The 20031-nt window shown below is 37.8% G+C and overlaps 2 protein-coding genes across 2 annotated transcripts; one reads left to right on the forward strand and one right to left on the reverse strand.

Annotated features, from left to right (window-relative positions):
* Window positions 1-649: 649 nt before the first annotated feature.
* On the forward strand, window positions 650-1096 carry LOC140007300 (uncharacterized). The gene has a single exon (XM_072050025.1). The coding sequence runs from the start codon at window positions 650-652 to the stop codon at window positions 1094-1096; it is 447 nt and encodes a 148-aa protein (XP_071906126.1).
* Window positions 1097-17706: 16610 nt separating this feature from the next.
* On the reverse strand, window positions 17707-18943 carry LOC113689367 (subtilisin-like protease). The gene is made up of 3 exons (XM_072050026.1): window positions 18896-18943; window positions 18680-18794; window positions 17707-18545 (listed from the first exon to the last, which is right to left on the reverse strand). The coding sequence occupies exons 1-3, from the start codon at window positions 18941-18943 to the stop codon at window positions 17707-17709; spliced, it is 1002 nt and encodes a 333-aa protein (XP_071906127.1).
* Between the last annotated feature and the right edge of the window lie 1088 nt (window positions 18944-20031).

Raw genomic sequence — 20031 nt, forward strand, 5'->3', positions numbered from 1 at the left:
AAAAATGCGTTATTTGATAGATTCTACTTATATTTTATACTCCCTCCGTCTTATTGAAAGTGTCATACTTTCCTTTTTGGTCTGTCCCAAAATTAATATCACTTACCACAACTGGCAATAAAAACTTTCCCTCATTTCCATCTCCTGCCCTTGAATATACCAGATTTTTTTAAACTTTTGATGGGCCCCAAAAATTACAAGAATTGCACTTGATACCCGTGAGTTCCACAGCAAATGCAAACAATGGTCGTGCAAGGAACTTTCCCAAAAAACGGCTGAGACATTCTTGATTCATGGGTCCTATTGAGGAAATTGCAGAAATTAGTGCAACAATTTATGGAATGATGCTTTAGGAAATTGTAGAAATTAGTGCAGCAATTTACGGTATGTAATTTTTTGGTAGTAGGTTCCTTATCTCTTTAGTTTACTAATTGTATAGGAAATCTTTCTTTGTACAATATAGAAATTATATCGGTAGGTTCCTTATCTCTGTAGTTTACTAATTGTATAGGAAATCTTTCTTTGTACAGATATAGAAATTATATAGGTAGGCTCCTTATCTCTGTATATAAATACACCTTTGAGGTCAATGAGAAGATCAAGGTTTCTTTGATCCTAGTATCACTGTTCTCTTCATGGTATTAGAGCAATGCCTCCCAAAGACGAAGGAAATTCTGGTTCAGATAAGAAAACTTCCAGCCCTTACGCTTTAAGCCCCAACGACAATCCAGGCAACATAATTACCCAGGTGCAGTTGAAGGGAAAAAATTATGAAGAGTGGGCACGGGCAGTGCGGACTGCATTGAGGGCCAAAAAGAAGTATGGTTTCATTGATGGAACTGTGGAACAACCGGCAGATGATTCGCCGAAAATTGAAGATTGGTGGACAGTTAATTCCATGCTAGTTTCATGGGTATTTAACACCATTGAACCCTCTTTACGTTCAACTATTTCTCTTGTGGACAATATTGGAGATTTATGGGAGGACATAAGGCAACGCTTCTCAATTGGGAATGGACCAAGAGTCCAGCAATTGCGATCGGACTTGACGAACTGCAAGCTGGAGGGACAAACCATAGTCAATTACTATGGATAGCTTAAAACCATATGGGATGAACTGAATAATTACGACAAAACACCATTGTGCAGTTGTGGTGGATGCAAGTGCAATCTCACAATTGAACTGGAAAAGAAAAGGGAGGAAGAAAGAGTTCATCAATTTTTGATGGGTTTGGATGAAGAACGCTATGGTACTGTGCGTGCTAATATTTTGAGCACAGAGCGATTACCCAATCTGAATAGGTTATATGCAATGGTCGTTCAGCAAGAACGAGTAAGGACAATGTCACGAACAAGGGAAGAGAATGGCAACCCCATGAGCTTTGTAGTTCAGGTTGGTGGACGAAATTCAGGGGAGGACAAAACTGCAGTATGCTTACATTGCAATCATGAGGGGCACGATTCAGGTACGTGCTTTCAGCTAATTGGGTATCCAGATTGGTGGGGAAATAGTCCTCGCTCCAGTACTCCAGGACGAGGAAGTGGGCGTAAGCGCAATGGTGGTGGAGGCCGTGGCAGGGGTGGTGTACCACGAGCAAATGTCACTCAAACATTTGCAACAGAAGCTGATCACGGAGGAGTCACAGAAACTGACCGAAAGGGGGTTAGTGGGTTGAATGATGAACAATGGAGCACTTTCCTGGGACTTTTGAGTTCGCAAAAGACTGTATCCAATGAAAGATTGATTGGTAAGCAAGAAATTTTGTCTTGGATAATAGATTCAGGGGCTTCCCATCATATGACTGGGACAAGGCCTACCTGAGAGTTATGTCTGACATTGTTCCATGTTTAGTCGGAATGCCAAATGGTGAAGCAACTGTGGCACTGAAAGAAGGTACGGTGCATCTTGGAGGAGGATTGAAATTGCAACATGTTCTTTTTGTGTCTAATTCAAAATATAACTTGACCTCTGTTTCACAACTTCTCAGTGACTCAAATCTGGTACTGCAAATCACTAACAAAATTTGTGCTATACAAGACCGAAATACGAGGAGGCTGATTGGAGTGGGTGAACAACACGAGGGGCTGTATTTTTTGAAGGTAGTGGGTTTGGCAAATGCTTGTAAAACTTCTGGACTTTCAGACTTCAATCTTTAGCATAGGAGAATGGATCATCCGTCGAGTAAGGCTCTAGAGTTGATTTCTGCAGCAAATAAATTTAGTAAAGATAGTGATAATTTAAGTTGTGATGTTTGTTTTAGAGCAAAACAGACTAGGGAGATGTTTTATTCTAGTGACAATAAGGCTAAGAATTGTTTTGATTTAATGCATTGTGACTTATGGGGGCCTTATAAAGCTTTGGCTTCTTGTGGAGCTACTTATTTCTTGACAATTGTTGATGATTGTTCTCGTGCTGTGTGGATTTATTTGCTGAAAAGAAAACATGAAGTTGCTTGTGTTCTTAAGAATTTTATTGCTATGGTTAAACGACAATTTGAGAAGGATGTGAAGACTATTAGGAGTGATAATAGCACTGAATTTGTGTGTCTACGAAAATGTTTTGATGAAAATGGTATATTGCACCAAACTTCTTGTGTAGGAACTCCCCAACAGAATGGACGAGTTGAGAGAAAACATCGTCACTTCCTTAATGTGGTGAGAGTTTTGATGCTTCAGGCACACTTGCCAATTGATTTTTGGGGTGAATGCATTCTTACCGCTCGATACTTAATCAATAGGACACCATCCGCGGTCCTGAAGGGAAAAACTCCTTATAAAATTCTCTTTGGACAACTTCCTTCCTATAATCATATTAGGACTTTTGGGTGTTTGTATTATGTGCATAGACAACTTAGAGATAAGAATAAATTTGCCAGTCGAAGCCGTAGATGTGTTTTTGTGGGGTACCCTTTTGACAAGAAAGGATGGAAAATGTATGATTTTGAAACTTCTGAGTATCTTGTCTCAAGGGATGTGGTGTTTGTAGAAACAAATTTTCCATACTCTGCAACAATGTTTGCAGGTGAAAATTCCACTAAAAATGTAGATGGAGCTCATGAGCATAAAGATTGGGAAATTATTGAGGAAGATGGGGAGATATTAGAGAAATCTCCTGAAGGCTGTCCACCTACTGGGAAAATTGCAGAAATCAGTGCAGTTGAAAATAGGGAGAAAAATTCAAGAGAGAAGGTACTAGTGGGAGATCAGCTTGTTCATGGACATAGGATTAAACAGTCATCCACTCGTCTGAAGGACTATGTGACAAATAATGTGCAATTCAGCCCCTCGCAGAGTTCACCGCTTCAACCACATTCCTCAGGTATGTCTTATCCCATAGCCAATTTTGTTGGCTATGATTGGTTTTCTTCACAACATCGGTCCTTCTTGGCAAGCATTATTGCAGGTTCAGAACCAGTTTCTTATAATGAGGCAATGAGAGATGAACGATGGCGTGAAACTATGAGAAAAGAAATTCAAGCTTTGGAGGAGAATGGAACTTGGATGGTGGAAGACTTACCCGTTGGGAAGAAGGCTATTGGCAGTAAGTGGGTGTACGAAATAAAATATAATTCTGATGGAAGCATGAAACGATGCAAGGCTCGATTGGTAATTCTTGGCAATAATCAAAAAAAGGGTATTGACTATCATGAAACTTTTGCTCCCATTGCAAAGATGGCCACTATACGTACTTTTCTTGCAATAGCTGCTGCAAAGAACTGGGAACTACATCAGATGGATGTGCAGAATGCTTTCTTGCATGGCGACTTGACTGAGGATGTTTTCATGAAAATGCCACCAGGTTTTGCCTCTAAAAGTCCTGGGAAAGTGTGTAGACTACGAAGATCTTTGTATGGCTTGTGTCAGGCACCCCGTTGTTGGTTTGCTAAGCTGGCAGATTCTTTGAAGACGTGTGGCTTTTATCAATCTTACTCAAACTATTCACTATTTGCTTTTCGTGAGCAACATGTGCAAATACTTGTTCTGGTCTATGTAGATGATCTCATTATTTCAGGTAATGATGCCACGACTGTGCAGCGAGTTAAGAACTATTTGAGCAGTTGTTTTCATATGAAGGATTTGGGACAGTTGAAATATTTTTTGGGTATAGAGGTAGCAAGAAATGCTGAAGAAATTTTTCTTTGTCAGCGAAAATACGCCTTGGATGTCATCTCTGAGGTTGGTTTACTGGGAGCTAAGCCAGCAAAAACTCCACTGGAGCATAATCATAAACTTGCACTTGTTGAAGGGGATGATGCTAGTGACCCTGCTCAATATCGTCGGCTAGTAGGCAGACTAATTTACTTAACTATTACACGGCTTGAATTGAGCTACTGTGTCCATATTCTTGCTCAATTTATGCAGCAACCAAAGAAGGCCCATTGGGAAGCTGCATTACGAGTAGTTCGATATTTGAAGGGTAATCTTGGACAGGGAATCCTTTTGCGGGCCAACTCTGATCTTAAATTGTATTCATACTGTGACTCCGATTGGGCAAGTTGTCCCTTGACAAGATGCTCCTTGACAGGTTATTTTATTTGCTTGGGCAGATCACCTGTCTCATGGAAAACCAAGAAACAACAGACTATTTCATGCTTCTCTGCTGAGGTAGAATATCGGTCAATGACTACAGCAGCTTGTGAACTTAAGTGGTTAAAGGGTTTGCTGCTATTTCTTGGTGTTGATCATTCTAGTTCCATGCGCTTGTACTGTAATAGTCAATCAGCTTTACATATTGCGGCGAATCCTGTATATCATAAGCGTACGAAACACATCGAGATTGATTGTCATTTCATTCGAGATGAGATACAAAATGGGAACATTGAAACAGCTCATGTACGTACGACTCTACAACTTGCTGATATTTTCACTAAAGCTTTGGGTACTGATCAGTTTCAATTTCTTCTTAGCAAGTTGGGCATCTCCAATCTTCATGCTCCAACTTGAGGGGGGGTATTGAGGAAATTACAGAAATTAGTGCAGCAATTTATGGAATATGCTTTAGGAAATTGCAGAAATTAGTGCAGCAATTTACGGTATGTAATTTTTTGGTAGTAGGTTCCTTATCTCTGTAGTTTACTAATTGTATAGGAAATCTTTCTTTGTACAGATATAGAAATTATATAGGTAGGTTCCTTATCTCTGTATATAAATACACCTTTGAGGTCAATGAGAAGATCAAGGTTTCTTTGATCCCAGTATCTCTGTTCTCTTCAGGTCCCACAGGTCTTGTCACCACTCCAATATCTTTCTATTAGTCAATAAGTTGTACTCCATAAAAACCGAATAGGGGTATTGCTGGAAGTTACACCAAAATCATTTGAAATTTTGACACTGTTGAAAATAAGCACAATACCCGAAGTGCGACAATTATTTTGGGACGGAGGGAGTAGTTAGTATTAACTGTAGGAATGTAAAAAATATTCAGAAGACTTCGATGCAGTTTGGCGTGGACGTGCCAAAGTCCTACTGTCAAGTCCAAAAAGTTTGGGATTTTCCTACACATAGATACTTCCTAATTCGCTACTGATTTTCTCCGACACTTGTCTCTAGAGCATGTTTCCACCTCAAGATAGGAGACTACTAGTTACTTTTATCAGTTCCTTTTATTGAATTAGGAAACAGTTACTTTTACTAGTATTTAGTATTTTTTTTTGGGCTCCTTCGTTAAGCGAGAATTAGTTTTGTTATTGGGAAGAACCAAAATAAGAAGGGAGAGACATCGAACGAAAAGGGAAGAACGTCTTCCTCTTCGCCTTTTCTTTTCTTCCTAGCGACAAAAACACTACTGTTTCTTTTCCTTTTCTGGAGAAGACGACTTTTGCAATTCTTGTGTCGACTTTTGCATTTCTTTTGTCTTCTTGCATGGGATTTCCTCCGCGAGGAGTAACTCATTTCCTTTTTCTAGTCAAAGGATAATGGAAGATCTGGTATTTGAATTAATCTAACAATCTAATACCAATTACGATAATTAAATTTGTAATTATTTAATTACCTTAAATTAGACTAATTAAGACAATTAAATTCGTTAATTGTTTAATTACGTTAAATTATGGTAACTGACGCGATTGGATTTGTGTCAATGAGGCATACTATCTAGTTTAAATAAACCTCATAGCTTGTTTATTGGTTAGAACATGTGTTTTCTAATAATAAAATACCAATAAAAATTAAGCGGGTTGAATGAGGCCCATTCATTAATTCTTTTTAATTAAGGACGCCACTTAGGAATGAAAAACAACCCAATTGCATTTGCTACTTTCATACATGTATGCATGCATACAGACACATAACACAGATATATATATTAGTCTAATTGCATTGATCAAGTTTTCTTTCTTTTTTCTTTGGTTAAAGCATATTGGATAGATAAGTGGAGCTACTTTTTTTAAAATATGTTTGAGATTTTAAAGTTAATTATAGTTTACATAATTTTAGACAGTATGAAATATCTTTCTTATCAACAATTCATACGTAAATAAATAAATAAACGGCCCACCAAAGCACGCCCCACTTCAAAACTAATTTAACTACATTTACTTATACGTTTTATTAAACAAATTGAAATATCCTTATACTATATAAGAATGAGTTTGGGTCAAAGAATGGTTTTGAATTTCAACCGCAAGAGTAGAGGTATTTTGAGATTGTGAGATTGTTTTAAGTGTAATTATAGTATGGGGTACTACTTTAAATAGCATATGTATTATTATGTTAACTGAAATGTCCTTGTATTCTAAAAGATGCAGTGATGATTTGTTCAAAGGTTTGAGTAGTTTGGGAATGTGAGATTATTTGGTCATCTTTTCTACAATGGGTACAGCCTATAATAGCTTCTTTATTGGTGTAATTACTTAAATGTCCTTGCAGAGACATTCATTTTGGTTTGTACCAATTATTACTGTTACTTTGTTATTATAACTTGAAGAACTTCAAACGTCATTTTCATCTCAATTAAAGCAAGGACAATGTGGTTTATTAAGGAATTTATGATTGAGCATTAGTTTCAACTTTAATTCTTCAAATGTCTGCCCCTTCACATTCTTCCGTTATGTTCCTTCCGTCTTCCGGTAAATACTTATTTGTATTGTCATTGTACTCTGGATTTCAATATGGTTCTCTGGTGAAGCTATTCTTGGTGGTTCAACTTGAGGTGAGGTTTCATTCTTTTTTTTAATGGTATGATTTGCTTTGTAAAATCGTAATTTCTATTGTTAGCTAAATGCTTTCATTCCAAAATTGGATACTTTGTTAGCACAATTTAATGTTGATATTATTGTTTCCCCACAAAGTTGGTTGTTCTATACAATTTAAATGGTGTGGTTTTGTTGGAATAGGTTTGCAGATACAAAACTTCCTCTTTTGGTCTACTTACATGATGGAGTCTTTTTGATCAAATCTGCCTTTTCTCCTACATATCATGCGTACCTTAATGTAGTAGTTGCAGAAGCTAGTGTTGTAGCAGTTTCAATTAACTATCGGCTCGTCCCTGAGCATTCTTTGCCTATTGCTTATGAAGATTCTTAGATTGCAGTCAAATGGGTTGCCCCTCATTCAAATGGCGAGGGTCCTGAGGTATGGCTTAGGGATTATGCAGGCTTTGATAGGGTGTTTTTTGGTGGGGGTCGTGCTGGTGGCAATTTAGCACATAACATGTCATCAAGGGTTTGGTTGGAGATACTAGATGACTTCGATCTTGATGTGATTTTTCTCAATTGTCCTTATTTTCGGGGAAAAGATCTAATCAATATTGAGTTAACAAAATTACAGGCGAAGGCCTATGTTAAGGGCATTTGGCATTATGTTCACCCAAAATCTACGGGGGTTGATGATCCATTGTTGAATTCTCTGATGGAACTAAACCTTCCGAAGCTAGGCTTTGTCGTTGCTAAAAAAGTTGGCTACTTTCATAAACAAGAATGTTGTATAGATGCATCTTTAAGTGGATAATCACTTTGTTTATTGACATTCTCTGAATCGTTTGGGTATCTGTTTAAAATTCATTTAGTCTTGTTAATGAAAAACTCATATACAAGTATTCGTTTGGGTATATGAACCAAGCAAGATAGCATGCATAATTTCCTTCTCCATCTCCCAGTATATATTAAATATTTTGTTATTTCATATTGTTACTTAATGTGCGTGAGTTTTTTGATATTCGCTTGAACTACTATAAAATCTTTTTTAACCACAGGCACCAAACATCCGCGCGATGCGCGGGCATTCCCTTCTAGTTTTATATTATATTGATCAGTACTGTATAATGATGACAAGTAGACAGGACAGTTCATATCAATTTTCTTGGCTGATTATTTATGGCTATGTTTAGCGTGCTTACAATTTTCTTTTGGGATATTCGGGGAACTAATAATGTTGAATTGGACTGAACTAAACTAAACATCGTCTTCTGAGCCAACTTCTGCGCTGTCCTTTCAATGACAGCTCGTTGAAAATCACAAGGGCTCCAAGACACCGTTCAATTAGTTGCCTATAAACATAGCACTGATTCCATGCTAGTACTATCTATTAATTTCTGTTCAAACTTTCAAGCTTTTTTGCCACACTAACGTTAGCTAAACTAATCTAACCAGCATCGAATAATTACAACCATAATACTAGTATGAGGACTTAAAGTTTCAATTTGCCCACTGAACTTTGTTAGTATCAATTCTCTCATTAAACTTGTAAAGATGCGCTATTATTGTCAAGACAAAAATGCCCCATGAGCAGTGGCAGAGCCACATACAAGCAAGTGGGGTCAATTTGAAAAATTAGTTCTTAGATTTAGGAAATTTAGAAAATTTCAAAGTTGCATCTTATTTGACTCCACTATATTTTATCAAATTCTCTTTCCTATTAACATTGACCACAAAAAGTTAAAAATTCATAATTCTTACCATCACAATAATTTTGAATTTATTTCAAATTGTCTATGGAACTTAGTTCACGAATAAATTTATCTAAAATTTTCAAACACAAAGGGTGAACTTTCTTGAGTGGAGTGAGAAAACCAATTTTTCAAATTATTATTTTTTCAAGCTTCAAAGTCTTCAAAAACAAGAATTATTCAAGTGGATGGTGAACTTTTTATTTATAATAAGAAATTAAGTTATTATGATTTTTATTTATAATAGGGTAAAGATAAATTTTATAAAAGAAACCTGTAGAAGATCAAGTTGATGGTGATTCACAGATTGTTTTAAAAAAATTCAAGAGGTTCAGTTGCTTACATTGAAAAAGACACATTTAACAAAATTGATAATGAATTGATTTTGCAACATTTTAAAAAAAGAGTACTCATAGAGTATAATTATAACCTGTATATAATGTTAGTAGTTTTTATTTTTTTTAAATAAATTTTACTATACTAAAATTTGACCCTACTTACTGTGGCGTCTTAGCTCCACCCCTGCCCATGAGGGTAAGGTTTGCACATCATATGCCTCTACTTCCATTCTTAAACATTGTAATAACTTAATAACAGGTTGTAAGATATGTCTAACTATTTATAAAACTTCATAACAGAAATGCAGTTATTATATATAGAGTCCATATGAATAGTGATGGAGTATCACACAATTATTGTAAAATTGTACAAGTAGTTAAGCATATTTTACAGTTTGTTGAAATAGCATTACACCATTCATGACAGTTGTTATGAAAACCTTTCTTATCCCTTACCCCAAAATAATTTACCTTCAGAAGTTTAATGGGCTAACTGATATAAAATAAATAAATAAAGTTCAATGGATATGTGACCCACTCAAGAGAAAGAAAAAAGGTAAATTAGAAACAAGAAAGTAGTTGAAAAACCTATTTAGGTAATACTCAAAAAATTTTTCCAAAAACGTGACTATCCAAATCCAAACGCAGTGCAGTTCTTTTCCCTTGCTTTATAAAAACTGAAAAGGCTCTGGGAGTATCAATTTTCAGTAGAGAAAAGAATCCTTGTCATCTACATCAAGTTTATAAATCCTGCCACCTCAAATCTTCCCGCCCTTTCTCTCCTTCATGGCGAAAGGAGTCAAGGCTTCCGGAGGAGGAAGGCGCCCAGATGATGTATATGGAGACAGACTGAGCAGATTACCAGATTCTAACATCAGTCACATTCTCTCTTTTCTTCCCACAAGATTTGCAGTCGCCACCTCAATTCTGTCCACCAGGTGGGGGCATATCTACCACGATTTTAACAGCTTTGATTTCGACGATCCGACGCCTTTCATAGCAAATTAAAATGGATTTATTTACAATGATAATTTCATGGATTTTGTCAACACAATTTTACTGCAATCCAGAGCGAATTCAGTGAGTAAATTTCGGATTAGTTCTTTAACCCCGATCAAATGCTTAATTCCTGGATGATTGCCATGCTTTCTCGGGATGTTAAAGTTCTTGACATAAGGTGCCAGCAGTTCGTCGGTAGTCAAATTTTGCCCAATCAAATATTCATAAGAAAACTTTTGTGGTCTTGAAATAATCTGGACAAAGAATCAAACTACGTGAGCTGAATTTCTAGCCAAATCTCAAGGTCTTTCATCTGGATAACATGAACGTATTGGCTGGCAATGATGAAGGTTGGGAAATCTCTGAAAATGGCTACCCATTGCTTGAGGATTTACAGATTACTACAACGTTTATTGATCAGCTTGTATACTTTAGTATTAGACTTACTGCACTGATAAAATTGACATTGACTAATATCAAAGCCACAGGTCTGGCCGACGTTGTTGGATTTGACGCCCCAAATCTTCGTTATCTTGAGTGTGACTTTCATCGGGTCGGCGGGGGAAGTTTCGTTTATTCTGCACAGATTAGGGAAATTAAAGTACATCAATTTAGCGGCAGTGAATCTGATCTAGAGTTTGTACGACATATATTACAGCAGAGTGCTATGCTAAAGTCGGTGTCTCTGACTGCTGCGCCAGATGGAATGGCAGAAGGATGGCCTTATTCGGTCACCAAAAAGTTGATCAATTTCTCAAGGTGCACCAGAAAATGTGAGGTTGAGCTTAATTGAAGGAAAAGTTTTGTGCCATAAACTTCTGTAGAAATTTTAAGCCAAGCATCATTAATTAGTGGCCTCGTGTATTTGTTAATTTTGTTTAATTGATTGACTATATAGGTGGATGATTGTGTTTGGTAGTGTGAAGCGGATGATTAATTCCTATGCTAGTATTAGCAGTAGTTGGAGTCTGAAGTAGTTTGTCTCGTGTCTCTTGGATATAAAAGTCAGTAGCCTCCGGTGGTTCTGTTTTTTTTTTTGGTACATTGTAAGAATTGTAGCTGCAGCCTTGTTTGATTAATTGAAGAAAATTTGCTTTGCCACATATATCAAATTCTCGTTATTGTTCCTGTAGGTTTATATTTGAGTATAAGTTTGGGTCCAACAACTTCTACAGATGCTCAAAAGTTGCAAACTTGAGCAAAGCAGATTCGGTTCTTCACTCTAGGGTTAATTTGATGTGGGAATAGTTTCTCTTTTTCTTTTTTTTTTCCCAATAAATTTGTATCTTTGAATTCTTGAAGATGTCACTAGAAATTAAGTACCTTTTTCCGTTGATTAGTTATCAGTTTTTCACGTTAGATGATTGTTACATATTATGCAGTGTCAGCTGAGTTGGTCCACTCAGATTTGCTATGCAATATCACTGTGTCATCTGTTGATTACCAGAAAATCTCCAAATCATAATCTTTCTAATCTAATTTCTTCTTAATTTATTGCCGAAGTGCTGCAGTTGATTTTGTACCATTATTGCTGCCACCTGATATTGGGGGTGTGGCATAAGCTACATATCAAAAAGCAAAAAAGATTTTCTGCCATTGCTTGTAGACAATGAGATTTTTAGCTTCATTGAAGAGACTAAAGAATTCTAGTTGTTTCCATGATTGGAATTCTAGGATGTAAGGTATTAGAGCTAAGTATTCCATAATAAACTTCTTGTAGGCTCTCTTGTTACTTTTTTACCATTCAGTGATTTTGTGAAGATATCCTGCTAACCAATGTTTTAGTTGTACTCGATCTAAACAAATCTATACAAAAAAAAACACATTATTGACTTATTTTGTGAAGATATCCTGATAACCAATATTTCCTACACTTCAGTGTATACACTATTAGCGTTGGATAAATGACAACTATGCAAAATTTGACTTTGAAATTCAATTTTTTGGCTTGAAAAACTTTTTTGAGCCGCAATTCTTCAGCCGCAATCCTTGACTGTGGCAGAATTTCCTCATCCCACATCGCCTGAAGCAGAAGGAAAGCCTCCCAAATACAACTATAAATAGGGGGCTCATATGAAGGTTTCAATCGCACCACTCAAGAGAGTTATATGGGCTATTAGCTTCTTGAGTCATCTAGCCCATTCACTCAAATATTTTAGGCTCTCTTGTTTTGAGTTTAGGAATATTTTCTAAACTCTTTTGTAAGTGCCTATTGGCCTAGGAACCACTTTCCTATGGCTTTTGTATTTCTTCTTCATAGTAGAAATATTGCTCCTCCATCGCCCGTGGACGTAGGTCAATTTGACCGAACCACGTAAATCTTCTGTGTCTTTTATTTGCTTTGTTATCCGTCTTTATATGGTCGGTTTTACCGCCTAATTATTATATGGCCGGTATCTACCGCCTATCTATTATATGGTCGGTTATACCGCCTACTTTGTTCTAACTTGAGTTTGTCTATTACCTGGCCCGGTCCTAACAAACTGGTATCAGAGCTGGTTGTTATATTTTGCAAGACAGGTTCATCTGGTGGGGCCCGTTCATCTGGTGGGGTCCGTCCATCCTGTGGGGCCCACTCATCCTGTGGGGTCCGTTTATCCGTGGGGCCCACTCACCTTGTGGGGTCCGTTCATCCCCGTGGGGCCCGCTTATCTCGTGGGGTCCTCTCACCCTGTGGGGCCCGCTCACGAGACTTGCATATTTGTTTGGCCAGTTTTTTGAGACAAACTTCAAGTTACAGAAATTGTGGCAACAATGACAATAACAAAGACGGTTGTCGAGAAATTCGACAGAAATGTCAACTTCGGCATGTGGCAGCTCAAGATGGAGGCCATTCTTGTTCAAGACGGAGTTGATCTAGCGATTCATGGAATCGAGAATAAACCAGAAGATGTAAAGGATGCGGATTTCGCTGATATGGATAAGAAGGCTAGATCCAGCATAATTTTGAATCTCTCCGATGAGGTATTGCGTGAGGTAGCAACGGAGACTTCGGCCAAGGCTATGTGGGATAAATTGAAAGCCTTGTATATGAAGAACACAGTCGAGAATCGGCTATATTTGAAGCAGAGTTTGTATATGCTTCGGATGTCTGAAGGTACATCTATACTCTCCCATCTTGATAAATTTGATTCCATTATTATGGATTTGGAGAATATAGATTCGAAAATTGATGATGAAGATCAGGGCCTATTACTTTTATGTTCCCTTCCCCAATCCTTTAAGCATTTCCGTGATACTATGATATATGGAAAGGAAACAATTTCGTATCGGGAAATTAAATCTGCGTTAAAATCTAAAGAGCAGATAGATAGGGATATTACTGGGGAAACTAGTGGGAGTCAAGCCGATGGCTTGTTTGTTCGGGGTAGATCTGAAAGGAGAAACACAGAAAATAGAAGTAGATCTAAGTCCAGACATAAAAATGTGGTGTGCAATTATTGTAAAAAGAAGGGTCATGTTATTTCTGATTGCTTTAAATTGAAAAATAAAGAAAAGCAAAAGGGGAAATTTGTTGAGAGAAATACTGAATCCGCTGAAGCTAGTATAGCAGCTGATGAGAATGATGGAACCATTTTCTGTGCAACGGAAAATAATTTTAGGTCTAACAATGAGTGGATTTTAGATTCGGGTTGTTCATATCATATGTGTCCCAATAAGGACTGGTTTTCAACATATGAATCAACTGAAGGTGGAGTTGTCTTAATGGGCAACAACGCTGTTTGTAAAGTTGTTGGCAAAGGCACAATCCGGATTAAAATGTACGATGGTATTGTGAGGACGCTCACAAATGTTAGACATGTTCCAGATTTGAAGAAAAATCTCATCTCTTTGGGCACTCTTGAGTCTATCGGGTGCAGGTATTCAGGTGGAGATGGAGTTCTCAAAATCACTCGAGGAGCTCTTGTTGTTATGAAGGCACACAGATCTGGTACGTTGTATATTTTGCAGGGATCTACTGTGACAGGTGCTGCTGCTGTTTCAACATCATCGTTGTCAGATACAGACATCACCAAATTATGGCATATGCGTTTGGGGCACATGAGCGAAAAAGGCTTGGGCATACTAAGCAAAAGAGGACTTCTGTGTGGACAAAGTACCGGTCCATTGGAATTCTGTGAACATTGTATTTTTGGGAAGCAGAAAAGAGTCAGCTTCAGTTCACCAGCAATTCACAAGACAAAAGGTACTCTTGATTACATTCATTCAGATCTATGGGGTCCTTCTCGTGCTCCTTCTAAAGGTGGTGCCAGGTACATGTTGACTTTCATTGATGATTACTCAAGGAAAGTTTGGGTCTATTTTCTTAAGCATAAAAATGATGTTTTCCTAACTTTCAAGCAATGGAAAGTTTTGATTGAGAAACAAGCAGGAAAACATGTTAAGCGGTTGAGAACAGATAATGGCATGGAATTTTGTGGAGGTGAATTTAATGAATTTTGCAAAAATGAAGGAATTGTTCGACATCACACCGTCAGAATGACGCCTCAACAAAATGGTGTGGCCGAACGTATGAACAGAACGCTTTTGGAGAGAGCAAGATGTATGATCTCCAATGCAGGGTTGACAAACGACTTTTGGGCAGAGGCGATCAATATGGCCTGTTATATTGTCAACCGTTCTCCTTCTGCATCTCTTGATTTCAAAACTCCTGAGGAAGTTTGGTCAGGTACTCCTGCTGATTACTCCAATTTAAAAGTTTTTGGGTGTCCAGCATACATGCACGTGAATGATGGAAAATTGGAGCCTAGGGCTAAAAAGTGCATTTTTCTTGGGTATGCTTCTGGGGTGAAAGGATACAGATTATGGTATCCTGATCCCAAATCCCCAAAATTTGTAATCAGTAGAGATGTTACTTTTGATGAATTATCTATGTTATCTTTCAAGAAGGAGTCTTCTAGTCCTTGTACTACTGATAGTACACAGAAGCAGGTGGAGCTTGATATTGGCAGTTCTGGTCCTTCTCAATCCAAATCTTCTATTCAGCAAGTGCCAGTAGATGCACTTGAATCTACTATTGAAGATAGTTCAGAAGAAGAGGAGTATTCCATAGCCAGAGATAGACAAAGGAGAGATATTCGACCACCACAAAGATATGCAAATTTAGTTGCATATGCTTTATCTGTTGCAGAAGAAACTGATGCAGTTGGTGAGCCTTCCACCTATTCAGAAGCAGTTTCTTGTGATGATTCTGCAAAGTGGTTGATTGCAATGAATGAAGAAATTGAATCTCTTCATCAGAATGAAACTTGGGTTCTTGTAAAGCCGCCGTCAGCTAAGAAAATTGTTGGTTGCAAGTGGGTTTTCAAGAAAAAGGAAGGTATTCCAGGGGTTGAAGATGCAAGGTATAAAGCACGATTAGTTGCAAAGGGCTATAGTCAGGTACAAGGTATTGATTTTAATGATATATTCTCACCTGTTGTTAAACATAGCTCTATTCGTGTTTTGCTTGCTTTAGTTGCCATGTATAATTTGGAGTTAGAACAGCTCGACGTTAAGACAGCTTTCTTACATGGCGAACTTGAAGAACAAATTTATATGAAACAACTCCAGGGTTTTGAAATTGAAGGTAAGGAAGACCATGTTTGCTTGTTGAAGAAATCCTTATATGGATTGAAGCAGTCTCCAAGACAATGGTATAAAAGGTTTGATTCCTTTATGTTGGGTCATGGTTATTTGAGGAGCATGTATGATAGCTGTGTTTACTTCCGGAAGTTAAATGATGGTTCTTTCATTTACTTATTGTTATATGTTGATGACATGCTCATTGCTGCCAAGAATTTGTCAGAAATTCACACCTTGAAACTGCAGTTAAATAGTGAATTTGAAATGAAAGATTTAGGAGCAGCTAAGAAAATTCTTGGCATGGATATCAATCGAGATCGAGGAGTAGGAAAGTTATTTTTGACCCAGAAAAATTACCTTGAGAAAGTCTTGGAGCGTTTTGGCATGAAAGATGCTAAACCAGTATCTACTCCTCTTGCTAGCCATTTTCGGCTATCTGCTGCTCAATCACCAAAATCAGATGAAGAGGAAGATTATATGGCACGGGTTCCTTATTCCAGTGCAGTCGGCAGTATTATGTATGCAATGGTTTGTACTCGTCCAGATATTGCACAAGCAGTCAGTGTTGTTAGCAGATATATGTCTTGCCCTGGTAAAACACATTGGCAGGCTGTGAAGTGGATTCTCAGATACTTGCGAGGTACTTCAAATGTATGTTTGGAGTTTGGAAGAAATAATAACACTTTGGTTGGTTTTGTAGACTCAGACTACGCTGGGGATCTTGACAGGAGAAGATCACTTTCAGGCTATGTATTTTGCATTGGCAGTTGTGCTGTTAGTTGGAAAGCTACTCTACAACCTGTCGTAGCTTTGTCTACTACTGAAGCAGAATATATGGCTGTGACCGAGGCAATCAAAGAAGCCTTGTGGTTGAAGAGTTTATTTAGCGAGTTAAGTCTATATCAAGGTGTTACTGATATTCACTGTGATAGTCAAAGTGCCATACACTTGACTAAAGATCAGATGTATCACGAGAGAACGAAGCATATTGATGTGAAGTATCACTTCATTCGGGATATCATTGCTGAGGGAAAAGTCCTTATTCAGAAAATGAATACTAAGGACAATCCAGCCGATATGTTTACGAAGCCTCTTCCAAATTACAAGTTCAAGCAGTGCTTGGACTTGGTTGGTGTTCGTTATTTGTGATTTAGACCCATTGGGTCTTATGTGGAGAAGGTGGAGCGATTTTACTATTGACGATGGTGGGACTCAAAATTATGCCAAGGTGGAGATTTGTTGAACCGCAATTCTTCAGCCGCAATCCTTGACTGTGGCAGAATTTCCTCATCCCACATCGCCTGAAGCAGAAGGAAAGCCTCCCAAATACAACTATAAATAGGGGGCTCATATGAAGGTTTCAATCGCACCACTCAAGAGAGTTATATGGGCTATTAGCTTCTTGAGTCATCTAGCCCATTCAGTCAAATATTTTAGGCTCTCTTGTTTTGAGTTTAGGAATATTTTCTAAACTATTTTGTAAGTGCCTATTGGCCTAGGAACCACTTTCCTATGGCTTTTGTATTTCTTCTTCATAATAGAAATATTGTTCCTCCCTCGCCCGTGGACGTAGGTCAATTTGACCGAACCACGTAAATCTTCTGTGTCTTTTATTTGCTTTGTTATCCGTCTTTATATGGTCGGTTTTACCGCCTAATTATTATATGGCCGGTATCTACCGCCTATCTATTATATGGTCGGTTATACCGCCTACTTTGTTCTAACTTGAGTTTGTCTATTACCTGGCCCGGTCCTAACAAAACTTTCTGTGGACAGTTGAGGAAAAGATTCAGGTGTCTCAACATGAACAGCAGTTGTTTCGAAGCACAGCAGTTGCCCTTTATTTCTCTGTCAATAGTGCTTGCACCAACGGTGAGAATCCATGGCAAGTCGTTGGACAGAGGGAACAGATAAGGACCATTATTTCCTGCTGAGTAACTCAGGAAGATGCCTTTTTCCATTTGCACTATATGCACCAAGAGCAATGTTGTCTTCATGAAATAGTACCCAACTTCCACCAAGGGAGATGGAGAGAATATCATCATCGTCAATAACAACATCCATTGCAGCCCATATATTGCTTTCGGAACAATCATCTGTACCACATAGTTTGTAGATTGCCAAGTGAGCCAGAGGTGCAACACCGACAGCGGTGCCATTAGCATTTCCAAACACGTTGGCGCCCTTGACAAATTTTCCTGCAGCTGTGCCTGCTGTATGAGTACCATGGCCACTCTCATCAGCTGGAGATCCATTCCCATCGCTGAAGAATCTTGCTCCAATCAATTTGTTATTGCATACTGGGGTGCTGAATTCGCACTTTCCCTTCCATTTAGCAGGTGGTGGAGGCATTCCTTCATCACTAAATGAAGGGTGGTCCGGCTTAATTCCTGTGTCCAGGACTCCAATGATGACGCCCTTTCCATAAATGGACTCTCTCCAAAATCCCGAATTTTGATGCAATCCAAGCAAATTAAGAATGCGTGTTGTATGCAAAGACAGCATCCTTTGGGGCCGAGCAGAAAGAAAACCAGACCTCTTCTCCATTTCTTTGACATCTTCACCGGATAATTTGGCAGAAAATCCTTTGAAAACATTGTGGTACCTACACACCATTCGTGGTGCTTCATTGGTACTTGCGATTGTTGTTGGCAGAAAGGAATTGTACCAGCTATATAAATCTTCATTTGGGCTTGAAAAACTTTCTGTGGACAGCTGAGTAAAAGATTCAGGTGTCTCAACATGAACAATGTAAGTCTCTAAATTGGCAGAGATTGCCAGAAAATGTAGTCATCGGACCACCTAGCTCAACTTGGTCTCAAATCAAGCTCATCATTTGCAAGATAAGGACTTAAGTCAACCACATTGAAGGTAGCGTGTACACCGTACTCACCTGGTAGGTCCAACTTGTAAGCATTATCATTGATGTGCTCCACCACTTGGAAAGGTCCATCACCTTTAGGCAAGAGTTTATTGCATCGTTGTACTGGGAATCTTTCTTTGCGCATCTGAATCCATACCCAATCACTTGGCTTAAAAATCATCTTGCGACGACCCTTGTTAGCATTGTGAATAAATCGAAATTCCTTTTCTTAATATTATCTCTTACCTTTTGGTGCAAAGCATGCACTTGTTCAGCTCGTTTCAAACCATCCATATTAACTCTCTCAAACATAGGTAAAGGAGATAAGTCTAGAGGTGTGAAAGGATTAAAATCATAAACAACTTCAAATGATAAGTATTGTGTGGTGCTATGGACTGTGCAACTTTAAGCAAATTCAACATGTGGCAAACAATCTTCCCATGATTTAAGATTCCTTTGAATGATAGCATGCAACAAAGTAGAGAGTGTCCTATTAACCACTTTAATTTGACCATCAGTTTGAGGGTGACTAGACGTAGAAAACAAAAGTTTAGTTCCTAACTTACTCGATAAATATTTCCAAAAATAACTAAGGAACTTGACATCTCTATCACTAATAATGGTACGTGGCATTCCATGCAATTTAACAATTTTCCTAAAGAACAAATCAACTACATGTTTAGTATCGTCAGTTTTATGACATGAAATGAAATGTGCCATCTTAATGAAATGGTCAATAACCACATAAACAGAATCATGTCCATACCTAGTCCTAGGTAACCCAAGTACAAAGTCCATAGAAAGATCAACCCATGGAATACTAGGAATAGGTAATGGAAAGGGGTGGAAGGGTTTAAAAAAAAGCATTAAAAAATTTAAAAACTTTGTTCAACATTGAAACCTTACGCCTAATCTTCGATTTTTAAATATATTTCCATAATATTGAGTTTGGTATTCTTCGTTCAAAATAGAAGCTTGCCGAAATAAATTTCTCACACGAGGGCTAGCATCCCTCCCCTATTTACAGGGTTTTACTTTGAAAAAAAAAAAGAATATGGTTTTGAATGAAATCATAAAATGAGGGAGGAATATCTCCTAGATTAGATCAAGATTGAAAAGAATGCATAAATAATAAACAACTTGTATATAATCATGATTTGGCTTTATAGTCATTGTACTTTTAACCAACATATAACTTATGCGAGCCATAATGGATTATATATATTAGTTGAGCCGAGGAGGCCTAGGCGCAGTATTTATTTAAAGTTGATATTTCAAGAATTAGAGGATTTGAGTTTATTGTCCTTCACCTTTTCAACTTCTTAAAATCCCGCACCTTTACTTCTAAAGAAAATTTTAAAAAATATGTTGGTTAAAATAGT

Source organism: Coffea arabica, chromosome 5c, assembly GCF_036785885.1.
Source record: "Coffea arabica cultivar ET-39 chromosome 5c, Coffea Arabica ET-39 HiFi, whole genome shotgun sequence".
NCBI classification, from domain to species: Eukaryota; Viridiplantae; Streptophyta; class Magnoliopsida; order Gentianales; family Rubiaceae; genus Coffea; species Coffea arabica.